An 18008-nucleotide genomic window follows, 5' to 3' on the forward strand; every position below is an offset into this window, starting at 1 on the left:
TCCAAAATCTCTCCTGTGTGTGTTTTCTTCTGTGTCAGGACCTCGCTGTGCCAACCCATTGATTTTATTGACAGGAAGGAGGAAGCTGCATGTTGTTTTTGTTCTTGATGCAGTGTTAATGTTTGTCTCAATATGGCCTGAGGATGAATGATTGAAAACAACTTGAGCCATCGGAATAAGTTTGTAAGATGCTTTTCACATTGTTCGCCCTTCCCCACTTTGACATATAGAAAATTGCATTTGACTTGAGCTGCTTTTTGCATAACAACTCTTTTCCCTCCATGGCGCGTGAGTAAGTGTGCTTTGTTTGCAGAGATTCAAAGTGCAAAGCAAACAAACCCACTCGATGAAGTTAATTATACATCGTGCACACTTAGAGGCAACCTGGAAGCCTGTAATTGTGAAGTCTACCTTTACCCATCGAACAGTCGTGCACTTTGATTTAAAAGTTGAATGATTACGGGAATCACAGAGCCGTACAATAGTTGTTAGAAGACTTCTTAAGGAGAAGATGTACGCCTGTGACCTGTCTTTGAAACTCATAAAATATCTGCACTCCCCTCCTTTCTAGTAGTCTCTCATCATTCCGTATGTCCCAGGACTTTCTGGCTCATCTCAGCACCTTCTCGGGCAATAATTCCCACAGCCTCTTCATGAAAGATTCATTAAGCTTTCACAGAGTCTGTGGCTTTTTTTGTGGGGAGTTGCTGTTTGAAGGACAGTGTTAAAGGTGTTTTGACAGTCGCTCCAGGAGGAAAAAGCCTGCTACACCGCTTGAATAACACCTGCAGAAGCAATAACGTTTCCCACCTCAATGGGATAGACGGATCTCATCACCCTGTGGCCTCAGCTGATATTTATTCCCCCTCTCTCTTTCTCGTACCTCGGGGTGGATTAGGGAGGCAGGATGGTGATTGGTGGTTTGCAGAAACTGCTGGCACAGAGTGAAGGAGCAGCGTCCTCCCCGCTGATGAAGACGTCTCTAAATCAACTTTTAGAAGTTTGGGGGTGTCCTGGTGGTACTGCTGGGAGGTAAATATGGATTTAAGTCCACTGTATAATCTTTATTTTCTATTGCCTAAAGCTGCAATAATTTAAGATTTTTAGGTTAGATAGATTTGGATGATTATCACGTCTGCTTTGTCACAGTTTGAGGAAGTTGGTATCCATCCAGGATTTGATGTCAGTGAGGCAGCTAACTCTGTCCTATCACATGTATCTGTCAGCTTGTTTTGATGTTTTTTCTAATCTCTAGTGGTTGTTGAATTCATCTTTAAAGAAAAGTTACATTTTTTTCTGAGATTTTCTGTTTTAAAGCCCCTTATGATATCTGTACTTTGAATATTACATTTTTTATTTAACATGTAAATCTAATCTGCTTCCATCTGTTTTTACTTCCTTGACACATCGTCTTTTGTCTGTTCTTGTCCTGTTCTTCTGTAGTATTTTACATCTTCCCTCTGTTACTTTTGTTCTTAATTTTCAACTGACATGAAACCAGTGAAATCTTCAAAATTGACCAAATGTTTCAGATACGTTTTAACATCACATCATGTTTTTATTTGTAATTGCACATTTTCTATTTGGCACTTTTATTCAAATTGTATTCATTGATTTTTGTCCACTAGGAGGCAGCAGACCAACTGAATGTTTTAACAGACATGTAACTAGGTCCACATTCAAGAGAGAGTAAAATGATCTTTTGAATCGTGTTTGTATCATGTGATGAATGTAACTCCAATATTTTCTCTTCTTTTTAGCTCTGTTTTTGGTCTCCACCACCTCCTTAGAAAAACATGTGTCCCTTTACTGTTGTTAAAATGCTTCACTATGTTCAACTCTAAACAGTGGAGCTCCAGAGTTGCTGATGATTCTGGTATTTAAGCTCCTTTCACATTAGAGTTTGATTTCAGGTCAACATCATAAAAATACACTGAATGTGTGCTTCGATCCCCGGGTCCTCCAGTCTGCACATTGAAGTGTCCTTAGGCAAGACACTGAATCCCAAATTACTCTCCAAGGCTGCTCCATCTGTGTGTGAATGGGTGAAAGAATTATGTAGTATAAAAGTGCCTTGAGTAAGAAAAGTGAGTCAGATAGGGCAGTACTCAGTCTGACATGCAGTTCCCATCCTGGGCGTCCTTAACCCCGACCAGCAGTCTATGTCTCTCGTTTGTGTTAAGAAAACTAAATGAAGTAGTTCTTTTTAAAGTTTATTTGATTATTTAAGATGTAAATGTATCTACCTACCTCATGTACATAACACAATGAAGACCTGAACGCAAACTATGTTAAGAGAGCGTCACTCATCCTGCATTAGAAAACGCAGTTAAAACATTCAAAGAGCTCAAAGAACAGAAAAAGATAAGACATGATTAAGTATGTGTGATTGTTCAAAATTTCAAGAATACATAATACAGACAGATAATTGTAAAATAAATATCACAGGAAATAATCCGCTCAGAATTAATCCAAATCACTCGTTTGATACAAACATCCTGCAGTTATTGTTTCACTGTTTGGGGTAAATTCATCTTATCAGTTGTTCTGTTATGTTATTGTTCTGCATTGAATATTATATGAAATGTTCATAAAATATGTCACTGAAAGGTCCCGTAAAGAAAAAAAGGTTGGGAACCAGCATTTTAACCTTTGACCTCAAGTTCACCCCAAGTTCACTTCACAGTATTTCAGCACCATATGGAAGGAACAGACTCGCACAGAAATGAAAGGTGCCTGCAGGCACTTCTGTTATTTGTAATTTGCATAAATTACTCCTCTTCCTTAAAATCCTGTTTAAACCGAGGCATGATGTCCTCGCCACAAGAAGTATTTTCACATCATATTGTTGCTCGGCATCTGTCTCTCGCTCTGAGTGTTTATCAGCGATCCGACTATCTGATCTCCGAGATGCATCAATAAGATATGTAAATAAGCTTTATTCAAATTAGACACACGTGGGTGTTTGTGAGCGGGAGAAAGAGGTGAGAGTCTGGAGGGTTTTTTTTTTTGGGGGGGGGGGAGTCTGCAGAGCGATCACACTGCCAGGCTTATTAATCTCTTGCGCTTCAGTGGCGCAGTGTGGTACCTCATCTTCACACGTCCTGCTGTTTCCACCACCCTTCTCTGAAATTACAGTCAGTAATCTGTTTGGAACTTAGACGAGTCACAGAGGAGAGAGGGGGGAAAAACAACAGGAAACAGATTCAGAGAGAAATAAACATTTTAATTAGGTGTTTGGCACTGATAAATTTAGATTTCACACGCACACAAACAAGATAACGTTTTCTGAAATTAAATAAGTATTCAGATATAAGAGATTTGTATTTAGATGTACATTAAGTTAAATAATCTGAAATATGGCGTTTGAATAAAATGGACTTTTACATGCACACACCTGCCCCTACTTCACAATGACTCCAAAGTGAAATAAGACTGTACATCACACAGAATAAATACAAATGTTAAAAAAAATTTCAGGAAGATGTCTGGTTGCCAGGTAGCTCACAAAAGGCTCGCGGCGAGGCCTCCGTCAATTCACAACTTTTGTCGCGCTTCAAAGAGGCGTCGTCCTGTGGAGAGGTAGATATCGCTCGTCTTTGAAACTGTTCCGCACGTCGTACGTCCCGTCGGAAAACGGGTCAAAGTCACAGGGACGAATTAAAAAGCGGGAACAGTCACTCAAAGAGACGTTCCAACGGCGGTGACAGTCTGCGGCATCGTGCTAATTCCTCATCACAGCTGGATCCAGCTGCTCTGCTTCTCGAGTCACTTCATCTGGCTTCGGTACGTGGATAACTGCCTCAGAACAAACCCCAAAAATCAAAAACGAAGTGTCTCTTTCTGCTTTGAACGGCTATAGGTAAGGCAGTTTTCTCTGTTACGAATGCGTTTTAGTTTTACGTTTTTGTTCGTGGCGTCAGACTCAAAACTACACCCCGACATGAAGTCGGTTTTCAGGGCAAGTGACGTAGGTTTGGTCCATCCACTCCCTCCTTTACTTTCCACTGGAGCCAAATGTCTGATGGTGAAAAGTCTGTTTCCTGTCCTTATTTCCTGTATTCGTCCAGGAAACTGCCGTGTGTTTCCCTCCCTGCCTCTTTCTCTAGATTGAGAACAGCCACAATTCGTGGATCTCGTTGTCTTGACGCCATATTTTAGACAAAGCAAAGTCAGTTCCTGTTCAAAGATGTCACTCCGCTGTCACCTGTTCCACCCTCGCTTTTTAAAATCACAGTTAGGAGTCGAATCAGGCCTTAGCTTTTAATCCTCCCATCAAAACGTCCTTTGTCAAAGCTCGCCATGGTTTGCATTTATTTTTATGAACTTGAGTGTGAAGTGTAACAGACGCAGCAGGGAGTGCAGAGGTGCTGCTGGCAATCTACAAGGTCACTGACAGAAAAAGTGAAAACATTGAAAGAGAGTCAAAGACAAAGCGACAGAAATGGTTCAGGGAAATCCTCATGGGTCACCTTCTCTGCTCGCCAAGCTCTGGGCCACGAGTTTCACTTTTAAAACTTTGAGGAAGTCCTGAACACGATGTTGCAGTGCCATTTTATTTTTCCAGCATTCTGCAGTTTAGACGTTTGGGGGTGAGTACTCCGGATTAGTGCAACATCCTCTGCAGTTACTCATATCTTGGTCTCTTTGTGTTCGGCTCTAAAGGAGTCACGGATCGCAAGGAGACCAGAGGCCAGAAGAGGTCCACTCACTTTGCTGTGCCACTCCTGCGACCGCCCCCTGAAAGACAAAACCGACAAGATCATGTCAGAGAAGGTTAAACAGAAGCAAACTTTCAGCTGTAGATTTGACTGCTATGAATTAGTTGAGAATAATATTCTCCTCCACCTTTTCCAAAGTCGATGCTGTTAAAATCAGGAAAAAAGCACTCATGATTTGTGGAGGACAATGTGTTTCCAAACATCACGTATCATCTAAAGAATGGGCGGCGTATGCGTGATGTCTCCTATAGGTCTCTGAAGAGCTGTATTGAAGCTCAAAATATGCAGGGCTGGCCACCGCCATGTTGGCAGTCCTGCCCCTTCCGCCGCTCATCTAATCTACAAATGAGCAAAGACATGTTTATTTCTGCTTTGGTTGGACATTTTAACGTGGGGACCTATGGAGACTGACTTATTCTGTAGCCAGCCTCAAGTGGCCATTTGGGAAACTGCAATTTTTGGCACTTTCGCATGGCTTCACTTCACAGCCACGGGGTAAAAAATCATGAATATATGTGTGATGAACCCTACGTGTGCGTTATTTACTGGGCTAAGAAAAAATATTACAGGAAACATTTTTAAATTACATTCCAGCGATACTTCCACCTACTATAGTTTGAGAAGCAGTGTGTGTTACACCATCTGCAAATGCAGGACTCCGAGCAGATACTGGTATCTACACCTGCTGGCTACACAGCTGCTTTACTTCGTCCCACTTCCAGACACATCACAGTATTTCCTGCTAATAGCAACAAATTCCTCTAAATAAATCACTAATACATTTGATTTGTTTGCATCTTTTATGTGTCTCAGTTCCAGGCGGACTTCAGTCCAAACCAAACATCCGTGATGTTTCTCACTCACTGAGGCCATAACGTATTTAATTTCCTCTGGAGGCGATAGGATCTGTTTCACAGGCCTGTACTGTAAAAAGCCCCGTTGACCTTGATGCAGTGGATCTTGTTGTCTTGCCTTGAAAGCTAACAAGCACTTAAAATGAATGCCATAGTAAATAAGTCCAAGACAGCCTGGCGTTTAGCTTGAGCTCTGTCATGAGAGGAAATTAAAGGCGAGAGGAAGTGACAGACAAAAGAAAAAGATCCCTCTGGGTGTTTTTTTACTTCTTTTTTACATGATCACTCTTGCATAACAGAAGCGTTGGCAGGCTGATGTGGCTCAGACGCCTGCTGGTTGCTTGTAAGTGATCTTAGAAATGAAGCTTATTTCACTACTGCACAGGCTCTTCGTCACTCTGGATAACAGTTTCAGCTAAAAGCCTAAAATGTGAATGTGTGTAGACTTGATAACAGTAGCATTTAAGCTCTTGGCTGTTCCCTATCACTCCACACACAGAAAATTAGAAAGAGACACAAGGCTGTGAATGTGTGCTGACGGGATCCTTTCAGTTCAGTTGTAATGGGCCGACTAAGAGTCCGCTGAGATAATCACACGGTCGTAGATCAAATCTGTCTTCGTCTTTCCTCTTTTTAATGTCACGAGTCGTCGATTTCACTTCCAGTTCAGTCTGTTTCTCATTGAAGCTCGTTTCACGGAAATAAAAACTGTTCACAAAAAAGTTAGTAAATCAAGTTTATGACTGACCTTCAAGACTTACGATCCCTAAACTTAAAGGATGACCGCGATTTTGGACGAAATTATGAGATACTGATTTAAAATTACGAGTTGATCAAAGTTTTGAGTGTCCGGGTCTGAATTATGGGACAGTACGGCAAAAGTTTGAAATCTAAGAGTAGAAAGTCAAAATTTTAACTGTCACACTATGCTTAATGTTTTGTGCTAATTAGCATACTTAACACACTAAATTACAATAGAACATATTAAACATTACACCTGCTAAACAGGCATGTTAGCTTTGTGAGGGTATAGTCACGTAGAGTTGTTAGCATGACTGTTGATCTTGTTACAGAGTATCTCAAAGTCTGTTTACACCCGATACCGATGTGATCAGAAGTGTAAACGGCCACCAAGTCATGTTGTGATCAGATCACTCAAACCACTTGCCGAGTTGGTCTGGGAAACATTTGACCTTATCTCTTTTATACTGTAAACATTAGTGAATTATGTGCAACATTGAAGGATCACCCACTCAACTGACTTCTATAAAAACACACAAAACACGCTATCTGATTTGGTTCACTGTGTTTGGGCTCTTTTATCTGCCAAGAATAAGCAGCAGGTGTTTGTTTGATTTGTGTAATGTAACTGCAATATCCCCACACTCCCTTTCAGAATCATACAATTTTGAAAGTTGTTGAGCGAGAAGACACATAAACGAATAAACTCTGCGAAATGGCCAAGGCAAATTCTTAATTATTCATGCCTGCTTGTAAATTTGACATTAAATGCAGCATATTAAGTTGTTTGTTGTGCATCGAACCTCCCAACATTTAGCAGCGAGGTGTTAGAACACTGTTTTTTTTTATTTTTGCACTAAGTTCATGAAAGAAGACAACATTTTGTTGATGGTAAACTTTAAAAATTTTGCAATATAGGCTACATCTTTTTCAATGTGGATAAAACCCCCAGACTTACAGAAGTCCTAAAGGGTCATACATACATACATTTTATTCCACCCGTTTTCCTGTGATAACAAGAGAATTAATTTGAGATCTCGAGATAACAAAACGACGACTAGTCTAGTGTATTAAATCATTGCAGGAAACATCATTTAGTGTAGCAATGTCAACTGCGGTCAAGTGAGCAGACGTTCGTCTTTTCCCGATTTCAGGTGTGCCCATATTACAGAATGTATGGCAAATGCATGTAAGTCCATGATACAGAGCGAGCAAACCTATTACGCCACTGTAAAATCCCTTTGATCCATAATTTCAGATTTTTGATCAAAGGGATTTTACAGTAGAGTAAATATTGTACATAATGCCCTTTTCAATTTAAAATAATAAACTTTGAGGCTGAATTGCTCAAAAATGATACAGTAAATATGCTTTATACAGAGTGAGTCAACAGTCAGGATGGTCCTGAGATCAAGTGTACAAACCTTTGTCAGAAATTATGGATCAAAGGGATTTTACAGTGGAGTAATATGTTTGCTCACTCCATATCATGGACTATGTGCATTTGCCATACATTCTGTAATACGGGCGCACTTGAAATCCGAAAAAGATTAACGTCTGCTCACTTGACCGCAGTTGACATTGCTACACTAAATGATGTTTCCTGCAATGATTTAATACACTAGACTAGTCGTCGTTTGTTATCTCGAGATCTCGAATGAATTATCTCGTTATCGCTGGAAAACGGGTGAAAAAAAATGTGTGTATGTATGACCCTTTAGGGCTTCCGTACAGACTTTCTTTAAAAATCTTCCAATTTTTTTCCAGTTGTTGAGTTTGGAGAAACTTTGTGAAACACTGTATATGGCATAATGTCCCATGACATCCTAATATGGGTGCGTTAGGACCAAAACTAGCTTCAGAAAAGTTAAGCAGTTTGGGCAGGTATGAGCCCCCATCTCTTCTTCCACCCTTCTGCCTCTCTGTGCTCTCCTTCATATTGAATTGTGCAGAGGAAACATTGTGCGTGCTCAGAAGTGAATTGACCAAAATCTGCAGTTACTTTCTCCTACACCCTGAGCTGCTGAGGGGGGGAAAAAATCCCCAAACAAACTACAGTGCGATTAAATGAGAGATGCTATAAGCCTGGCCCTTTGTGAGAGAGCTGCCGCCACCTGTTTTCTGTCGCACCGAGGTTCATTTCATTTAATCAACTGAGACAAATGGAGCTGCAGGGCTCCGCTGAGAGTCAAATTGATCATGTAAGCGGCAGAAAATCTGCAGCAACTTAGTTTCAAAGGGCATGAATCATGAGAAGGAGGGCTGTTCCTCCTCCTCGACTTCCTCTCGCTCATGTGCTCACCTACAGGGAGGTTGTGATTGTACTGCAGATAGATGCTGGCAGAGGTCAAAAACACAGAACGAGTGCAATTAAGACGGATGAGATGGACCAAGAGCTCTCTCCAGATATTTCTTTTAATAGGCTTCTCACGGCCTTAAATCCTCTCAGCCTCTCTTCAGCTGCTGCAGCTCACTTTGCCCTTGGTTTTACTTCTGTCTCCGTAAAGGACCATTCTGCCATTTTAATGTAAAATGACCAACACAGGACTGATGCCATATTGATTGATTAAACTTTTAATTCAGGTGTATACTGTGAATAACAATTTTATTTTGCTATAGCAGATTGTGTACCAGAAGCCTGTTAAAAATCAGTTTGACTGTTTTGTAGCGTACTGAGACCTCCACGAGGTGGCAGTCTAATGGAGGCTATCAATCGGCATGCAACAAGACCGCAAGTAGGGTTGGGTTTGTTTCCGATTTTGCCGGTCTACGAGCTTAAACTGACTGAAGAGACAGGAAGCAGCTTTAAGCGGTGACGACCCTTTAATACAGCGGTCTCCAACCAGTCAGGTGATACGTTTCCCCAAAAATTAATCCAGCAAGCTAGCAAAAATTTGTTAAAACTACAGTCTCCATAAGCCCCCATTTCCATTTTAAACTGTCCAACTCCACAGCAGAAATAAACATGTCTGCAGCCTGGTACAAAAAAAACGTTTTGGTCTCTACAGCTAATTATTTCGGTTTAGCCGGGAGGCGGCAGAGAAAAGATTGTTAACATGGTGGTGGCCAGTACCACGACAATCTGAGCTTCACAATGGCTCTTCAGAAACCTGTGGGTGGTGTCACGGATTGCATGTTGTTGCATGTACCCAAAAATGGCACACGAGAGTAAAAAGAATAACTTCATATCGCAGAGCTTCATGACAAAAACATAACACATTACAGTGTGTTTCAGAATGTGAAGATAAAATGGTTTCACGTGAAGTTTTTAAAGTAAAGTGATTCAGGACGGAGGATGGCAGTTACAGAAAAGGAATAGATGATGTTACTTGGCAGGTGTCATAAGCACCCTCCCTAAAAAAACAGCATAAACATCCTGAGGCAGCTGAACAACTATTAAATGTCTCAAATTGAAATTTTCTACGCTTTTAGGAGCTCTGACAAGATTCTGTTCACCTCCATTTTACTGGGGTGGCAGCAGAGGGCTTTAAGACATCTCAGAAAATCGACTAATGAAACTATTTACATGGTCTGACACCAGAGAGGGTAAGAGAAAATGCATTTTTCTGATATTTCTTGTCAGTCTTTATTGTCAAAGCAAAAACAGTATAAAAACATCTATTCTGCAGTTATTCATCTGCAACGTCTGCTGCAGCCTCCTCCTCTTTCCCTCCCTGATAATTAAATAGCTCTGTTTTCTCTGCATCCCTGGCAGCTATTCAATATGAGTGCCTTTTACCTTCTCTCCCCTCCCTCACTTACTCACCTTTAGTCACCTCAGTCTCACACTAATTTGTAAAATGAGACAAAACTTCACTCTTCCTTTAACGTTTTTCTTCCCCAGCGTCCAGCCTTACCTTGTATCTGTTCGACAAAGGTGGGTCAGCCGGGTCTTCCTGGCTCCGGTGGGCTCCAGCAGGTAGAGGCAGGAGTGGACATTGGCCCTAACCCCCTCCAAGAGCACCTCGGGGTGCTCTGTGGATACAGAGGACAGATACAGAGGGCCAGAGGATGGGTCTGACTGCCAGGTCCTGGGAAGAGATTAGCAGGAAGGAGAGTCAAGATGTGACAGAAACTGTATTTTAGTTGTATAATTGATAACCCTGTTGGGTTAAATGAAAATGGCAACACACACAATGCCAAATAAGGCATTTTTACTTTTTTGAGCGTTTCCATCAAACGTTTCTTCTTCAAAATGCATCAACACACACGGATGGAAACAGTGAAAACTGCTACCTGCCGAAAACACACATCAGTTTCCCACTGATACCAGTTCAAAACACTTTTTAGCCTTTGTTTGATCTCTTACCACAGGAAAAGCAAAGAGAACGAAATGACACAAAGATTGAATGTGAGACATTGCGGTTAAATAAAACACAACTTTGACCACGAGGATGCCCCCTGAAGCTGTTTTAAAGGATAAGTAGGGATGATACCATGAAAAGATCAAAATATTCTTTCTGTATCAAAGCCTGATTCCTCTGCACCAAAGAGCTCCAAAAACTATTAAAAACACATCAAACATCAATCCCACATACGCCATCCGGCTGCCCCAAATATGCACCAGAGCACCAAATGTTAATTCACGGCTTAAAATAGTCTCCAATAAATGAACTGAACAAATGAAACTGAACTTGTGTGAGGTGTTTTTAAAGATTTACGGCTTCAGGAGGAACCAATGAGCTTTGAGCTGAGAGCCGCAGTCTGAAAGCATTACGAGACGAGCTAACACACTGTTGTTTTGGGTCTTTTTGCTGCAATTCGATGATAATAAAAAACATTTCTGCTCGTCTGAATGCTCCAGTTTTGATCTTAGGGTCTTATTCAGGGGTAACTCAAAGTTTGTGCACACCGTCGTAAAGAGAGGTGATGTGAGTTACACAGTGTGATGTGATCCAGCTGGAAGCACAGATACTGTCATCCCACATCTGACTTCAGGGTTGGATTAAAATTTCATCAACCCCCATTCAAAGCTCACACACACAAAACACACTGCTATCCCCGACTTTAAATCAAACTGCTACTTTCAGAGTATTTTTGGCTGTGACTCGTCCGTCCTCACCGCTCTGTGGATCTCAGCAGGTTAAGACCCAGAGGCCTGTGAAGCCTTGGGCTCGCCTTGCCTCATTACCTGAGCAGCAGATGCTCCTGTGGGGGCCGGGAGCCCAGGCCGTGGCCTTGGCCCTGGAGGAGGTAGCGATAGACTTCGGTGTCCTTGGACAAAGTTTGGATGACGGCGGCGTGACGCAGGCTTCCTTCCCACAGCTCCTGTTCCCTCAGCAGCCGATGGAGAACCTCCTTCTGGGGGGCCTCCACCTCCATGGAGCCACGCCACATCCACAGCGGGAAGCCGTCGTCCATCTGCAGACGAGTGGAGAATTATAACTCAATGGAGCCATCAGTCTGGCTGACCCTTCTCATGCCCTGTTGCCCTCTCAGTAAAATTGGGATGTTATAGTGAACCTTCCTGAACATATCCAGCACCAAACAATCGAAAAGTAACGTGAGGCAGCTTTTGTTTTTGTTGTTACTGAGCTGTGGTGGAGGGATACGGACAGGTAGCTGCATGAAGGTTTGTTTTTTTGGACAAAACACTGTGAATAACCTGCAACCAGCACGGTGAAAATACTTCTCAGACTGCTGAAGCCTCATATTAGCTCATTATTGCACAGAAACATAAAGAAAAGTATCACTTCACGGCAAGTATTGTTCGTCTTCCACCTCCTTTGTGCATTACAACATATTGAACATTAACACCAGATAATTACATTTTAATTTGTATATAAAATCCAATAGTTTTTACTCCATTTACCTTCTTGAAGGCCAGCTCAACATGCTCTGGCGCTGGGTGGTTCTCCCAGCCACGACTCTTCTCTCTGGCCTCCTTCAGGAGGTGCTGTGTGCTCAGCTGAAGCTTGCTCCTTCTCTCCTCCTGCTCCTCCTCACCTCCACTCTGACCATGGGACACTGGGCCTCCTCCCTCCTCACAGAGAGTGTCCTCAGGGGAGCCAGCAGCACTTAAACACCGACCGGGCCAAAACTCTGGAATCTACAGGAAGATTTTTATTTGTTAAAGTTATTTTGTTTGTTTTGTCTCTTCAGGCCGATCCTGGGTAGTTTCAGGTTTTTGTACCTGGAAGAGTCTCTGCGCCTCAGTGATCATGTTGGCCAGGCCCTGGGTGGCAGCCAGGTTCTCGCTCAGGTCCCGCTGGTCTGGGCGGCCCAGGCTGTACTTCCTGTGACTCGACCTGCAGCCATAAAATGGACTTCAGTTAAAGGCAGAAAGCAAGCTGAGGTCAAAGAAGTACTCCATTATGAGACCTGCATCTAAATGCTACTCAAGTGAAGTATTGTCATGTAGTAAAAGTACATTACAAATTAAGTTTTTTGACTGTGGAGCAAAAGGTCTGACCAACATGCATCATAATTTCTAAACTTCTCATATGTTTGTTTGAATTTGTATCTAAAAGAAGCTGAAGTGGTCAAACGTAGTAAAAATTGAGTAAAATGTATAATATTTTACTCTGAGATGTAGTGAAGTACAAAAGTAGCATAAAAAGACTCAAGATAATCCAGTACTTGAGTGTTTATACTGTACATGGGGAGCTATTTGGGGCTCAGTGTCTTGGTCAAGAGTACTTCAACGTTTTTTGTTTTGGACACAACAAACATCACCAGTTATCTACGGCACACAGAAAAGAACCACCGATGGAACAGAACATCAGACATGAGGAGGATTACTTTTATTTTAGATGTGTTTTTTTACAGGTAGAGAGAGACATGTGATGCATCTCCTTTGCAGCTTCACGGTGTAGGTAAGTGTTTGCACCAGCTGAGGCCGATTTTAGAGACAATTACTGCAACTGACAGATTCAGGTTAGTTTGTAAATCTTTCATGTTGCATCGCTGAGGTTTACTGGAAACCAGCAGACTCACAGGAAGTTGTTTTACTTGATTATTTGTATGAAGTTTTATCGTTAAGTTGTTGTTGAAAAAGTTGGAAGGAAGAGCGTTTTGTCATATCAAACAAAGCAAACTCTTTTTTGATGCCGCAAAACTGGGAAATCAGACGCCAACACTTAAAACAAGCCAAGCCAGTCGTCCGGGTGGTTATTTACTTTAAAAATCAAACATATTGGTGAGACGGTGAGTTCTGTCAAAGCAGAAACACAATGCCAAAATGCAATTTTTGAGATCTGTGGGAGAACAGCTGTGAGCAGCAGTCAATTTTACGAGTTATTGTTCCCAACACAAAGTGTGACATGATTTCCGACAGGCCGGGACTTTGGCTTCCAAGAGCAAGGGAGGCACAAAGTGCTGATTGTGTTGTTGTGTCACTTTCATCTACTGTCCCGTCAGCATGAAGGAAGAAAAAGAGCAAAAGTGGGGAAAAATGGGAAGAGGTGGAGATGAAAAGAAAACAGGAAAGTACTGAGGGAAAGACAAGATGAGAAAAGCATTATAAGAAAGAGAAAACAAAGAGATTTCAGGGGAGGAATATGCAAAAGAAAAATGTGGAGAAAAAGAGTCGATGTGCAAAGAGTCCAAAAACAGACTACACTAAACGACGGCTTGTAGCTGTTTTAGGAAACTAAAGTAAAACTTTTTAAAGATAAAACATTTGTGAGAAATTCAGGGGAGTGACAGCAAGAGGATGAGGACCGAGGTTGGAATCGAACCAGGGTCGCTTCAGTAAGAACTTTAGCCTTGATACATGGAGGGTACACTTGACCAGGTTGTTCGATTGTCGATTTACTGAATTCTGTTTTCATTTTTCTAATACACACTCACAGATATGTTATCATGTTCACATTCATTCACAGTGATTACACTCAGCAGCACAAGCTGAGATAGAAAATATCTTTCATATCAGGCGGTGAAAGTTGAGGCCAGATGGAAATTGGTGAAGGTTATGTAATGTGTTCTCTGTGTAAACTGTGCTGACAGCTTTTTATTACACAGAGAATGTGTGTGTGTGTAAAAGCTGGATTGGATCCAGAGGTGATGTCATGTGTGAGAACAGAGAAGTTTGGAAACATGACATCTAATAAAGCAAAACAAAAGAAGGAAGAAAAACATGTTTCTATGGCATCGACATGTCAACCTGACAACCAAGACACACACACATTCAGACACATGTGCACACAATAACCAAAGCTGAAGTCATAGACGACAGTAAGGGCACATTCAGGCCGAAAACACAGGTTTTTCCATTCATTTGAGTGGGGGTAGTGTGTTTTAGCTGCGGCGGTGAGGGGGCTGCAAGGGTGTCTGGCAAAAAACGCAGAGACCTGAGGCGGAGAGGTTGAGCCGGAGACAACTTCTGGAAAAACGCAGCCTGACGTTATGCTGCGGCTGCCAGATGCTCAGACGCTTAAACTGGTCAAACTCCTCCACAGTCTGCCGGAAATGTCTTTAAAACTGAGACTATCCGGGTGGGTTCATGGACTAAACTCTGATACTCTACCTGTTGTGTAGCTTCTAAATCTGTGCTTCTAGATCTGTGTCTGGCTCGCAATTTACCTTGTAAAACAGTGACCCAAAGAAATTTCCTTTGGTTTGAGTCTGATGTTTGGCAGAGCGGCGGTTCAGAGACAGTGAATTAGGGTGAAGGAGCACTGGCATCGAGAAAGCCAGTTAATCAGCGAAAAATAAGTATTTCCTGGTTGTTTAACAGCGGTTACATTCAGCATAAAGGCACCCCTCGCATCTTTTTTCTGCTTTCTTATGCACATCATTCACTCACATGCTGTGTGATAACTGTTTTCCTGCCTTGTTGGTTGTCTTGGTAATTAAATACAAAACTACAAAAACTTCAAAAATCTACAAACTTGATTTTTCTTCTCAGGATTAAACGAGGGAAAGTTTGAGAAACAAAGTCTCTAATGTTAACATTATATGACCATTTCATAAATCTGTATTCCACCTTCCAGGCAGCTTTTGGTTTGAATCCATTTCAGTACTCTGGCGCTGAGGTTTGCTTACCGTCATTAATCTGAAACAGTAAGCACTGGGACCGTTTTATTTGTTGGGACAATTCTCCAAACCGCCCTTAGTGATGTGTTCAAGGACACTCCAACATCCAGGAAATGATGAAAGGCACAGCACTGATGAGCTCCAATGTTGGAAAATAAACTCCAGATGAGATATCATAGAAACAATTTGCAGTTAATGAGCTCAGAGACATATTTGAATTGTTATGATCTCCGTGTTCTTTTATACGAGGCCAAGAAAACCAAAATCAAATTAAAGCAAGACACACAAAGTGGTTTCTGCACCTAACAGCTCTTATGTAACCACCGTTAAAACTTATGTAACTGTGACAATATGGGTCAGACTCCTATGTCCATCTTTTACTGAGATGGTGCATGCCGAAATAAAGTTTCCATCATTTGAAAAAAGACAAACTCAGTTTTTTCATGATGGTTAACATAATAATAATAATATAACAGTATATGTGGCTTTGGCTCACCTGGGTGCATTAGTGTCTCTCTTCAGGGTGTTGAGGTGGAAGAGTGATGGTGCCAAACAAACGGCAATGTTGGTTGGAGTCATTTGGTTCTCATCCACAGAGGCCACCACGTCTTGCAGGAAGAACAGCAGCGTTCGCAACGCCTCCCTGTTCTCGTCAGGAAGCAGCAAGATGGCCGCCTGAGCCGCAACCAGCTGCTGATCCTTGGGAAAATCTGCAAGCAGAAAGAAAACGACTCAATATTTTAATTCTTAAGTTTATGACTTCAATTCAAGAAAAGGAGAGTGGCCAAAGAAACTTTTGTGGTGGTGGTGTGGTGTACATTGCTAGTTAACTAAGGTTACAGCTAACGCATATACAGTTTTGAACTCTAAGACATTGTAAAGAATCAAATAGGGATTATTTGGCTCAAATTCAGTCTGGATAAATATTAATATGCTAATATTAAACATGTAAAGAAAAGTTTATTATGTTAGTTGCTTGCTAATTAGAAACCTGCTAACAGGTAATAGCTACATTCAAAACAGTTGGTTCACTGTACTTTATACGTCCTTTTTAAAATTTGATAAAATTTGACTACTTATTTTGCAAGTAGTTAATGTTATCTTGCGAGTCACATAACAATAGCTCACATTGGTAAATGTGGAGGAAGGACTCGCAGAGTTTGCTGGTGAAGATGGGTTCAGGCAGATCTCTGAAGTACTGCTTCACCATGTCAGCAACGTCGAAAGCGGACTGACTTTCGTATGAAATACCCTCTGGGTCAGACTCCACCAGCTCGCGAAGGTACTGGATACGAGATTTCACCCCCGACTTCCGGAAAAGACCAACCTGAGAGAGAGCACCATACAAATGAATTTAAAATTATATTTTCAGTTCTTTTTCTCTCATTTCTTTCTGTACGTTTTAGTTTAAAAAATACTGTTCTTCAAGTATTTTAAAGAAAAGTCTCTTTTACTCCATTACCTGGTCCAAACACTCGGTCTTCAGGTAGATTAGGGCTCTAAGGATGCTGGGAGGAAGTGGCTCTCCTGTCTGCTGGACACTGAGGAGCAGAGGAACCCCAAAGACCCGCCGGCCTTTCATCTCCATCACCTTGGTCTTCCTCAGTGGTTTAGGAACAGTCCTACATGATGACAGAGATGTCTATTAGATTCTGCAGTCCACCAAGTCTTAGGAAGTAACCAAACAGCACGGAATAGCGTTTGAGAGAAAAGTTCTGTATGCTCAAAAACTGTCATGGGAATTTGTAATCTCAACCAGTCAAGTGTTTAAAAAAAAGAAAGCTCAACTTGGCTGCTGTTGGATCCGTTTCCTTTTGAAGGAAGAGCCAAATAAACATTTTTTGATTACATAAGTCCCCGGTGATCGCTAAAATGTGTGTGCCATTCAAATCAGTTCTGCAGAAAAAAACATGCATGGATGTTGATCAAAGAGACTGTTCTTTTGGAAGTATTGAAGTTTGTTCATGTTTCTGAGCTGATATCAGAGACCTTTTAACCATTAATGCCAGTGACTGATTTGCTTCTTTCCTTGGACACTTGTGTTGGTCCAACAGTGGCCCCAAAACCTTTGTAAAAACCAACACTGAAAGCTGCAATGCTTCTATCCATCCATTTTTTTCTGCTTATGTGTTCCAGGCTCGATGGGTCTATATAGTAGTCCCTCCAGGAGGTCGGTCTGCCCTGGGGTTTCTTCCCAGGTGGACCTGCCCAGAACACCGAAGGAAGGCTGCCAGGAGGGCATTATAATCACATCCCTCAACCACTTCAGCTGGCTCCTTCCAGATGTTCAAGCTCCTAATCCTATCTCTAAGGCTGAGCCCAGCCACTGGACATAGGAAATTAATTTCAGCCGCTTGTATCCGCAATCTCATTCTTTCGGTCACTACCCAAAGCTCACGACTATTGGGACCACTCACTCCTATCCCTTGTGAACAAATGATTGGAGCTGCAATGCTTTTTTTTTGTGTTTTGGCATCAGTGATTAAGTCATTTAAATGACAAGACTTGAGCTAATTGTTAAAGCCTGAAGAGATTTCGTTTTTTTTGTTTTTTTTGTTTTTTTGCTGGAGCAGTCGGCGTAACGGTGCTGTAGTGCTAGATCATACAGTTTTTAAAGCAACGTCTAAGATAGCAGCTTCACTACAATTTTGATGACTTGTAACCAGGTGAATGTCGCCTCTGCCATTCATATGTCAGTCCTCACACTATGCAACTT

The 18008-nt window shown here is 41.7% G+C and overlaps 1 protein-coding gene across 1 annotated transcript in view; it reads right to left on the reverse strand.

The window, feature by feature from the left end:
* Positions 1-3205: 3205 nt before the first annotated feature.
* The window catches only part of si:dkeyp-23e4.3 (rho GTPase-activating protein 7), a 38562-nt gene continuing 23759 nt past the window's right edge, over positions 3206-18008 (reverse strand). Inside the window, exons 10-17 of the mRNA XM_019263263.2 lie at positions 16755-16914; positions 16421-16619; positions 15789-16002; positions 12450-12564; positions 12129-12365; positions 11448-11677; positions 10174-10347; positions 3206-4740 (exon numbers count right to left, since the gene is read on the reverse strand). Of these exons, the coding sequence (XP_019118808.2) occupies positions 4632-4740; positions 10174-10347; positions 11448-11677; positions 12129-12365; positions 12450-12564; positions 15789-16002; positions 16421-16619; positions 16755-16914 (1438 nt within the window). The 3' untranslated portion in view covers positions 3206-4631. The remainder of the gene's footprint in view (positions 4741-10173; positions 10348-11447; positions 11678-12128; positions 12366-12449; positions 12565-15788; positions 16003-16420; positions 16620-16754; positions 16915-18008) is intronic.

This window comes from Larimichthys crocea, chromosome XXII (genome assembly GCF_000972845.2).
Source record: "Larimichthys crocea isolate SSNF chromosome XXII, L_crocea_2.0, whole genome shotgun sequence".
NCBI classification, from domain to species: Eukaryota; Metazoa; Chordata; class Actinopteri; family Sciaenidae; genus Larimichthys; species Larimichthys crocea.